Source organism: Emiliania huxleyi (genome assembly GCF_000372725.1).
Source record: "Emiliania huxleyi CCMP1516 unplaced genomic scaffold EMIHUscaffold_471, whole genome shotgun sequence".
NCBI lineage: Eukaryota > Haptophyta > Isochrysidales > Noelaerhabdaceae > Emiliania > Emiliania huxleyi.
This window is the reverse complement of record NW_005198461.1, coordinates 36224-47036: the sequence shown is the minus strand read 5'-3', so window position 1 is coordinate 47036 and position 10813 is coordinate 36224. Positions and strand designations below refer to the sequence as shown.

Sequence of the window (10813 nt, the reverse complement as noted above, 5' to 3'; positions counted from 1 at the left end):
TTGTTTGGATCCTCAACGCCGCCTCCATCCTTTTTGGGGGCCGCCTTTTTCTTCGCCGCCGCGGGTGGTTCCCCCCCCCCCCCCCCCAAAAAAACACACACTCCCCCTCCCCCCCTCCCTCCCTCCCTCCCTCCCTCCCTCCCTCCCTCCCTCCTCCCCCCGCCCCGCCATGAGGCGTCGTGTGTGGACCCCCCCCGCCCCCCCCCCCAAACCCTCCGTCACGTGTGTGAACCCCCCCCCCCTTCACCCACCCACCCACCCACCCCACGCGCGTGCGCTGTCGCACATAGGCACCTCCCAGGCCAAGAGACGGGCAACGTGCGCCACGTGCTCTCCAACGGATTTGGCGCTTACTCGCGCAACCCGCGCACTATCGCGGCGACCGTCTCTCGCTGGCTCTCGTCGCCCTCAGAGCTGCAGACGCTGTCGCGCAACGCTCGGGCAGCGTCGCGACCGGGCGCGACGGCCGACATCGTGCGGGACGTGTTGCGGCTGCTGGAGGATCGACTCGAGGAGGGCGGGCAGGGGGCGGTGGATGCATGAGGCATGAGCGGGAAAAGCCGTGACGAGCATCGGACGAGCATCCGGGCGCCCCAATATCTATTAAGGGAAGGGGGGAATGTGACCTCGGCGGCCACGCGCGGCGCGTACCCTCGAGTTACTCATATTTATGGGAGAAGGACAGGGTCCCCACCTGCACGAGCAGGATCTTGTAACGACCATCAGGGCCCAGTTTTTCTTTTGTAATTTTGTCTCGCGGAGCGCATCCTCTCGGGTGGAATCAAACATCAGTACGGAACATAGTCGCCAGGGCGTGGTGGGCGGGAGGCGACTGAGAGGTGATGGCGAGGCGTGCGAGCGATGAAGGGCAGACACTCGATTCACGATTGCGCCGACGGGCGCAAGTCTGCCGATATCTCATCCAATATACTCATTAGCTTCGACGCCTCATGGTGTGAAGTAGATGATGTGGTACAGAGGCCTACGGCCTGCAAGGCGAGCACCGCACGAAGCCCAGCACCACCCCTCAGCAGAGCTGGCGAGAATCCTGGCGGATTCGCGCTACCTCTGCAAAGGGCCCCTCCGGTACTTCGACGCGGCTGCTCGCGTAGAGGAGGTAGAGAGGGAGAGGTTGTATTGAGTAATGCGTCCTTCTTGCGATACGAACCGAAGAGAGACCCTCAGCATCGCCGCCGCGGGTGCGGCGGCTAAGCCTGACATGCGTTGAGTGAGGGGAGGGAGGCGATGCACTTTGCCCCACGCTCTCGGAGTATGAGGTCTCGCCAGTACCTCGAGACGTCGGGCCAGGAGGCGCCCTCGCACAGCTTTTCTGCGAGGAATCTTCTGCTAACCTCGACTCCGAACCTCGACTCTGCCTTTTGTAATTTGTCGCGGGGGTCCAGCGTGACGTGACGAGTATATCGCTTCGGCGGATCGACCGTGCTTGTTATCAAGACTGATATGACGTACACAGTGACACATCAGACGACACATAATCTCTCACCCGGCGGGCCGCAAAACGCTCTCGACAAGAGCCACACAAAGCCACGCGCACGGCAAGCAGTTCGTCGGACAGGCGTGCTCGATCGATGTCGGAGAGCCAAGGACAAGCCCGGAGGGCAGCCACGCAGAGTGGCGCCACTTCTCGAGCGTCGGCTTGCGCCGGAGCGCCGCAGCCAACCCTGCAGCGAGCGAGTCGGACAGACCCCGCTAATCCGCCTCCAGGGTTCACTGGTTTATGCGGGAAAAGTTTTTCTTTTGTAATATTGTCGCGCGGAGCCCGGGGCGAGCGCTGTCCTGGGCCTATCGGCATGGACGTGCCGGCTGGCCCTCATTTCCTCGAGAGCGAGTGGGTGATCTGGGAGCACCGCGCGCCCGACAAGAACAAGTCCTATGAGGACAACATGGCGAAGTTGTGCGAGGCGCGGCCTGCACTCCCGCTGCGCCGTCAGCTCGCCCCTCTCTCGGGAACGCTGAGACGGAATCGCCCTCCCAGGTGGCAACAGTGGAGGACTTTTGGCGCGCGTGGAACAATATCCCGAAGCCCTCAGAGATCTTCTACGACGGCAGGACGCGCAAGAAGTTCGCGTCGCGCACCGTCGAGGCGTTCTCCGTCTTCAAGAAAAACATCAAGCCCGAGTGGGAGGACCCCGCGAACCGGTCTGGAGCGGAGTGGTACTGCCGAAGGGCCTTCACGATGCCACAGCTCGACGAATTTTGGCTCCACATCGTCCTGGGCATGATTGGAGAGACGCTTGACGCCGGCGACGAAATTTGCGGCGCGCGCGTGGTCGACAAGTCGGTCAACGGGCGGACGATGTACCGGCTAGAGCTGTGGTTCCGCAAGAACGACGACGCTCTCTCCAAGGAGCTGCTCGCCAAGATGCAGGAGGCGTTGGGCAAGGGCGCGCAGACTTGCAAGTGGGACCTGCGTTCGCACTAGAGCAGACGAGCTTCTCCTTCTCTGCACTTTATGCTGCTGAGCCCAGCCTGCCGCTCTCGCGCCTCAGGGTGCCGCACGCCGGTTAGTGCAGGCGCGGCTTTTTCTATACGGTAAAGGTTTTCGGTATACATGTAGCCTCTCCCGGTGAACGGGCGGCTTCTCGCGCGGCGGCCCCGCGCGCGCGCGCCCCGGGCCCGGGGCGCCCGCGGCGCCGCGCGCCGGGTCGGGGTGAGTTGACGCAGTTGTGTGTTTGAGCGCGGGGTGAGGTCTGGGGAGTGGCAGTGGGGTAGCGTCTGTAGAGACGAGTACGTCGGCCGACGCTGCCGTGTGTTGGTCTCTCTCGGTGGGGGTGGTGTGGTGCGTGTGCCGTGCGGGGTGGTGCGCGCGCGCGGGGCGCGGCAGACGAGAGAGCGGTGCAGAGCGTGGCCCGAGCGGACGCTTCGTGCAGGACTGATGGGGGCGGCGGCGACGCGGCAGCGGCAGCGGCAGCGGCGCGCGGGCGGGGGCGGCGGAGGGGCGGGCGGCGGCAGCGGCGGGGGCTGCCTTCCACCCGTAGCTCAAGGCTGGGGTTTACCGGTATCTAGGTGCTTTTCACTATCTGCAGATAGTGCAAAACGGTGCCAGATAGGTATCTGGTTGCTCTTTTCCGCGATTTTTTACAAGCAGATATCTGGGCAGATCTCTGGTTGGTATCTGGGGTCCTGCCGTCGTCCCGTCGTGTGGGCCGACCGGCCGGATTTTTGCGGGTGGTGAAGAAGAAATCTTCCGGCTGGTGAAAGCAAAGGCCCGAAAAAATATTCTTCACGCAGCATTCACACAGCTCAACTTTACCGGCATCATGAAGGAGATCGCGCCCGCAGATTCGACCCCGGTGCTCGATGAGCTCGAGCAGTACCTCGCGGAGTCCGAGGAGTCGGCTCGAGCTCGACGTGCTCGCGTGGTGGAAGGCCAAGGAGACAAAGTGGCCGGGCGGCGCTTGCCAAGATTGTCAAGCAGTACTTCGCCGCACCGGCCTCCTCCGCGGGCGTCGAGCGCGTCTTCTCGGCCGCGGGCAAGATGCACGGCGTGGCGACCTCCAGAAGTCGGCCAAGGACACCACGCTCGAGCACTCACTCTTCGCGGAGTTCAACACCGAGTAGGGAGTCCACTGGTGCGCGGCTTGAGCGGCAGCGCGGGTGAGAGGCAGCGCGGGAGCGCGCCTCGACCCTCCGGCCCTCGGCCTCGCGCCCTGCCGCGGTGTGACTGTGTCGCGGCCGCTGTCCGCCGTGCCGCTGTCGGAGTGTGGGTGTGTCTTGGTGCGTGTCTGGACGGTCGGTATCTGCTTGGTATCTGGGTGTGACGCGCTCTTTTACTATCTGGTAGATACAGATAGTGGCTCTGAGCCTTCAGATATCTGGCAGATACCCAGATATCTAGGTATCTGGCTCATCTAAACCCCAGCCTTGCCGTAGCTGCTCAGGCCGGGGGAGGGGGAGAGACCTCCTGTTGGAAGTCGGAACGTGCGCAGCCCCCCCACCCCACCCCCCCCCCCGCCCCCCCGCCCGCCCCGCCCGGTCTTCGATGCAGGGCGGTGGTCGTGCCATCGGCTCTTCGTGCACACACACACACGCCGCAGTTGCTCGCGGTCGACGGGCGCGCTCTCGCGGAGAGATGTGTGCGTTCGTCCGAACCCCCTCCCGGCTGCACTCTCAACCAAGAGCAGCTTCATCTGTAGCCGTCAGTCGGTTTTCACCTCCTCCACCGATCAAGACGCGTCGACCAGCAGCGCCCACAGCTTTGCCGGCCAGCGCTTCGCAGCACCCGTCGCAAAGCCAAAGATCGTTGAAGTTATGGCCAGACGGATAGGTGGCAACGCACTCCGGCTGTCGTAGCTCTACTACGCTCGGAAGACGGAATGCATTCCGAGATAACGTTCAGAACGCTGTCCCTCGTCGAGTTGTACGTACGTACCCTTGAGTCGTCTGATGTGTATAGGTGTGTACAAGAAACTATTTCTCAACGCCTAGACGCCATTCCTTGAGGCTTGGTTATGTGAGTGGGGTGGACCCACAGATCATGCAGGAGCAATAGGGAAGAAATCCGCAGGTACGTTTTGGAGCTATGAAGGGTTAAAGTTGGAGTTCCGAGCAGCTCCTCGGGGCCGGTCGGGGAGGCACTCTCGGGGAGGCTTCTAGCGCGCCAATCACTCAGCTAGCAGCTCCTAGAAGGCCGAGGTGTAACTCATATGATTTCAGATGTATATGAGTTACTTCACTTTGGCTTAAACCGGCTGTGCCCGAGCTTGACGGTGCGCCACGCTGCCACCACCGTTGCTCCGTTGGCCGCTCGGGCCTCACCTCACTCTCTCCGGCCCCTTCTCTTGGGTCTTTGTCACCTAGGTCCTCCCCTGTGCACAGCTCAGAAGATATCTTGGGTCCCTCTTCCTAGCCCCTTATACACACTTCTTAGCTTTAAGGAGCCGCATACACAAGACAGCCTGACTACGACAACAAAGTGGCCGTTTCACGGAGCACCGTGTTGCCTTCGGTGGCAGCGGTGGCAGGGTGGTGTGGCGCAATAACAACCTCGACCCGCGAGCCCTTGCTTGGCATGCTAGCAGGGGCATGTCCTGCTTGACCAGGAAGGCCAGTCTCTCCACCTCTAGAGCCTGGGGCGGCGAGATTCAGCGAGACTGCTGCGATTTCCCGGCTCGCGACCCGTCTGCTGTGCGAGCAAAGGCGCACTTCGGGCGCCGTGGGGGGCGCAAAAGCGCGTTTCACGCTGCACATCTGACTAGAGAGTTGTAGTCCCGGGTCCGCACTACAACCCCAGAGTCGGAGATTTGGTGTCAGTCGCTTGTCCGCGCCCTCCAGGGCGCGCGGACTTCTGGGACTTGCATGGCGGCTCGGTCGCGCCCCGTGAGCTGTGCGAGCAAAGGCGCACTTCGGGCGCCGTGGAGGGCGCAACAGCGCGTTTCACGCCGCACATCCGACTAGAGAGTTGTAGTCCGGGGTCCGCACTACAACCCCAGAGTCGGACATTTGGTGTCAGTCGCTTGTCCGCGCCCTCCACGGCGCGCGGCGTGCGAATACAAAATCGGCCCGACTTAGCCATTCTGAGCACCGTGTTGCCTTCGGTGGCAGCGGTGGCAGGGTGGTGTGGCGCGAGAACAACCTCAACCCGCGGGCCCTTACTTGACATACCAGTAGGGGCATGTCCTGCCTGACCAGGAAGGCAGCCGCATACACAAGACAGCCTGACTACGATAAACTCTCACAGCTCCCGGGCACACTCTCACAGCCTACTAGGTACGTCGGCGCCCGGCCGGCGGGGAAGAGTCGCCGCCATCCCGGCCACGCTTGCTCCTTCGGACAGTGCGGCTCTTTTTTGCCCCATCCCTTGGCAGCTGCGCCTCTGGGGCCGCCTCAGCCTCGGCAGCAGGCTCACGGGGCCGCTTTGGGGGCTTGGCGTTGGCCGTGGGCTTGGCGGCGGGCTTGGCGGCAGGCTTGGCGGGGGGCTTGGCGGGGGGGTTGGTGGCGTGCCGGCTCGCGAGGCGGGATGATCTCTCCGCCCGCCTCGCCTTCTTTGCCTCACGAGCAATCACGGCAGCCTCTCTTCCCGATGCGCCGGCGCTCTCACACCGTGACCTCTTCCGGCTCTCGGCCGCCAGCCGGCCGCTCTCGACGGCAGCGTCGATGGCGTCCCTCACCGCACTCCTCGCCTTCCTCGCAGGCGAACGAACCGCCGGGGAGATCAAGCTGGAAGGTGGCAGTGGGTTGGAACGACCCCGGCGCAGGGGCGACGCACGAGAGGCAGAGAGGCGGGCAGGGCTGAGCACGGCGTCCTCGTCGATGTTGCGACGGGCGGGCCTCACGTCTGGGGAGAGGTTGCGCCTTGGGCCTTGCAACTGCGCGTCCGGATGCTTCCCGCGAGGCTTCGGGAAGTGTGGGCAGTCTATGGTCCGATGACGTTCGCCGCACCTGTCGCAGCAGGCCATGAGGCGAGACTCTCGAGCACCTTGGCACTCGCGCGAGAGCTCGACTTTTGACACGCGTGAAAAAGAATTCTACCTGCGTCTCGACACTGGAGCGCCGGCCCGCGACACCATCACCCGACGAGCGCCGGCCGCTAGTGATAGCCGCGCCACGCACGCGACGCGGCGGCGTTTCCTCACGGTACGTGAGTGTTGGTGGCGCTGTCGGCCGGCAGCGCCACCGCAGGCATGGCACGGTGCGCTTGCCGCCTGGACGCGACGCCACGGCCGTGCGCGCGATGACGAGCGCCTGCGGCGCATCGCCGCCACGATCACGGCACACCGTGAAGTGACACGCGACGCGGCGTTTCCTCACGGCACGTGAGTGTGCGGTGGTGGCGCTGTCGGTGGCAGCGCCACCGCAGGCATGGCACGGTGCGCTTGCCGCCTGGACGCGGCGCCACAGCCGTGCGCGCGATGACGAGCGCCTGCGGCGCATCGCCGCCACGATCGTGACGCACCGTGGAGTGAGGTCGGGAGAGAGCAGGGAGTGTGTAGTGAGAGGCGCAATGGGCCCACCGAGAGGCGCCGCACCGCGTGCTTCAATGGGACGTCCACGAGCGAGGCAACGGCGAGCCAACGGCACCGTCCGCCGCAGAGCGCCAGCGCGGCGCGCCGAAGCAGCGAGGAGCCGCGCGCCGCCGCCCAGCGGCGCCTCGCAACAGTACACTCCGCACCGAGCAGTCGTCGAGGCTCTGCCGGGTGAAGTCACAGCCTGTTTGCATCGCCGACGCGTGGCTCAGACGCGTGCGGCGACGCTGCTGGGTCTCTCCGTGTGCCTGGGAGTGCGTGGACCGGCAGCTAAGGCTGTGGCGGATGGCTCGCCGGCGACTCGCTCGACGCTCGCAGCACTCGGCGGCGAGGAGGCGGCGCAGCCGAGTCGCGTCGCGAGCCACCGCTCGGGCCTGCTGGCAGCCTGCTGCGGACCCTGTGGCACCCGCCGGCCACGAGTGGAGCCGGGAGGAGGCCATGGGGGCGCTGCAAAGGCGGCGGCGGCGGCCATCCTGCGGCGTGTCGCGCCAGACGAGTGGGGGGTACTTTTAGCTCAGTTCGCACCTGTGTCGAGCCTGTCTGCTGTGAGATAGAGTTGTTTTGTTTAAATACTTTTAGCTCACTGGGAGAAAAGGGAGAGGGAGGCGCGTTGTAGGTTCGTTGTTAGCAGATCAAGACACAGAGCTCACGCAAATTCACAGTGGGAGGAAAGCGGCGAGTCGCAATTCCTGGGGTCCTTGTGGCGGGCCAACCCTGTCGAGTGGTCTAGGCCGATGACTTTTAAAGGACTTGTCCTTTACAAAAGGACACCTTGATCTCGCGTTTTCGCTCCCATTGAGCTCTCTGCAAGCCTCTCCTGGGCATTGAGGTATGCTACCATGTCCACCTGACAGCCTCCAGGCGGCGGGGTCACGACCCAGCCCAAGCAACACATTCAAAACCGACCCGGTGACGTACCCGCAACCGCTTGTCCTTTACGCCCGCTAGTCCTCATCACTGTCTACAATCACCTGCCGCTTGCGTAGGGGGGGGGGGCTGCAGCCTGGGAGGAGGGCGCTGCAGGCCGCTTGGCACCTTTGGACACGCGCCCAAGCACTCCCTTCACCATCTTCTTCACTATGAGCCCGCCCGGTTTTGAGCTTGCGTCCCAGTCGCTGCAGCGGCTCTGTCAGCGGACTAATCTTGCGGTAGCGGCGATCAATTGCGTGCTGCTGCTTGGCGTTGCGCCTTCGGGGAAGGATGTGGTCCTCCTCTGTCAGCTGGCTGTTGGTGGTGAAGATGCGTGGCATGTACTGCGGGAGGGTGCCATTGTTGTAGCGAGCGGCATTTGATGCGCTCGCTTGGCGGTGAGCTGGCTCAGCACGTCTTCATTCGAGAGCTCGCCGCGGCCGAGTGCGGCGTACGTCAGGTGGTACTTGCGGGCGGGTTGATGACGCTCACGTCGGCCGGGGCACCACCCACTAGCTGCATGATCACCGGCTGGTCACTGATCACCGATCACCGGCCTTTGGAGAGTTCTATAGGACTTACTTATTCAGACGGTGATCGGTGATCAAGTTTCGGCGGCACGTAACGTCCAAAACAAGGCCACGACTGTCGTCCCCCGGCACCACCGGGCACGGGGAAGTCGCGAAGGGCAAGTGGAGTGCGGGAGGTACGACTGGGCCGGCGAGCGGGGGCGCGTGGCGCCCTTCATGAACCTGTCCTTTTAGTTAGGAAGGCCGGCATTTAAGGCGTAACTTCACCCTAGCTCACCTCGAGTATATCTAGGCGCCCTGGTGCAGTCGGTCTTCGGATCAGCGGCCAGCTTCCCATCTAGGGCAGAGAACCCCCAGCGACGCTAGTGTGGCCTACGGTAGCCATAGCTTGTGGACTGAGCCAACGAGCTCGGAGTAAGGTCCACAGTAGAGAGGCCGGCATTTAAGGCGTAACTTCACCCTAGCTCACCTCGAGTATATCTAGGCGCCCTGGTGCAGTCGGTCTTCGGATCAGCGGCCAGCTTCCCATCTAGGGCAGAGAACCCCCAGCGACGCTAGTGTGGCCTACGGTAGCCATAGCTTGTGGACTCTGGAGCTCCAAGAGAGGATAGAGAGAGGAAGGGAGATTGGTGTGCCGGTTTTTTGAGTTAGCAATTTTTTTTAGGAGGCCAATGGTCCACAATTCACAACGCTTCCAATATTGTGTACCAGAGAGATAGGTGTGAGAGCTTTGGGAGCGGCCTCTTCAACTGAGCCAGTTGGTTAGAGGCGTGTGTGAGTGGTTGCTACTTTCAACGATCAGCGTCGTGTTGGTCCCAACACTACCCGTCGCAAAACACTTGCCGTTTGCGTCGCTGGCACTAGAGTCTAGACGTGCCACGCCCTGGAGGGCGGGCCCGGCGCCACATGGCGCCGGCCAAACCGTCGAGTTTCAGAGTCAAGCGATTGCGCGACATCCCACACTGGTGGCATGCCTCCATGCCGCCGTCAAGTCGGAGCCAGTCTGCGGCGATCACAACGGATAGGCCGATGACTTTTAAAGGACTTGTCCTTTACAAAAGGACACCTTGATCTCGCGTTTTCGCTCCCATTGAGCTCTCTGCAAGCCTCTCCTGGGCATTGAGGTATGCTACCATGTCCACCTGACAGCCTCCAGGCGGCGGGGTCACGACCCAGCCCAAGCAACACATTCAAAACCGACCCGGTGACGTACCCGCAACCGCTTGTCCTTTACGCCCGCTAGTCCTCATCACTGTCTACAATCACCTGCCGCTTGCGTAGGGGGGGGGGGCTGCAGCCTGGGAGGAGGGCGCTGCAGGCCGCTTGGCACCTTTGGACACGCGCCCAAGCACTCTCTTCACCATCTTCTTCACTATGAGCCCGCCCGGTTTTGAGCTTGCGTCCCAGTCGCTGCAGCGGCTCTGTCAGCGGACTAATCTTGCGGTAGCGGCGATCAATTGCGTGCTGCTGCTTGGCGTTGCGCCTTCGGGGAAGGATGTGGTCCTCCTCTGTCAGCTGGCTGTTGGTGGTGAAGATGCGTGGCATGTACTGCGGGAGGGTGCCATTGTTGTAGCGAGCGGCATTTGATGCGCTCGCTAGGGTGGCGCCCACCACGTACGCGGCCGTGCTGTACTCGGTGTTGCACGCGGCCGGGTCGACGTAGCACCGCTCGTGCTCGACCCGTGGAGGCCGTACGTGCCGGGGTGCGCGAGGCTCACGTCGTCCGCCGTGACGACATGCACCTCGCCGCTCACGAGGCTGACGCCGGCCGGGTAGGCGGCGAGGCACGGGCAGTCGAGCGCGGCGGCGAGGGCGAGGGCGGCGAGGGCGGCGGCGACGTCGTACCAGAAGATCGTCTGGTACGACGCACTTGCGATGGCCATGTCGCCCTCGCCCTCGCGCGCGACGACGATGGAGGAGAGCGAGTCGGGGACGGAGGTGCCGGAGGACAGGCCGCCGGTGCGGTCGCCCTTGTAGGCCCGGCGGCGAGGGCGGCGGCGACGGTGGCGGCGGAGACGGTGGCGGTGGCGAGGGCTGCGGCGGCGAGGGCGGCGGCGGAGACGGTGGCGGCGGCGAGGGCGGCGGAGAGGGTGGCGGCGGAGAGCGGCGGCGGGGGCGAGGGTGGCGGCGGAGAGGGCGGCGGGGGCGAGGGTGGAGGCGGCGAGGGCGGCGGCGAGGGCGGCGGAGACGGTGGCGGCGGAGACGGTGGCGGTGGCGAGGGCGGCGGCGGCGAGGGCGGCGGCGAGGGCGGCGGCGACGGTGGCGGCGGAGACGGTGGCGGTGGCGAGGGCTGCGGCGGCGAGGGCGGCGGCGGAGACGGCGGCGGCGGCGAGGGCGGGGGCGGCGACGGTGGTGACAGCGGCGGCGGCACAGAGGGCGGTGGGGCCG

General features: G+C 64.3%; 2 protein-coding genes across 2 annotated transcripts in view; one reads left to right on the top strand and one right to left on the bottom strand.

The window, feature by feature from the left end:
- Window positions 1-2577, top strand: part of EMIHUDRAFT_470522 (hypothetical protein) — a gene marked incomplete at its 5' end in the record, with an annotated part of 4450 nt that extends 1873 nt beyond the window's left edge. The window contains 2 exons of the mRNA XM_005767958.1: window positions 291-531; window positions 1997-2577. Coding sequence (XP_005768015.1) covers window positions 291-531; window positions 1997-2443 — 688 coding nt within the window. The 3' untranslated portion in view covers window positions 2444-2577. The remainder of the gene's footprint in view (window positions 1-290; window positions 532-1996) is intronic.
- Window positions 2578-6481: 3904 nt separating this feature from the next.
- On the bottom strand, window positions 6482-8417 carry EMIHUDRAFT_459281 (hypothetical protein; the record flags this gene model as incomplete). Its single annotated transcript, XM_005767957.1, has 6 exons — window positions 6482-6705; window positions 6844-6883; window positions 6975-7170; window positions 7251-7459; window positions 8022-8286; window positions 8363-8417. The coding sequence occupies 4 exons, from the start codon at window positions 8415-8417 to the stop codon at window positions 6998-7000; spliced, it is 702 nt and encodes a 233-aa protein (XP_005768014.1). The 3' UTR covers window positions 6482-6705; window positions 6844-6883; window positions 6975-6997.
- Window positions 8418-10813: the final 2396 nt, after the last annotated feature.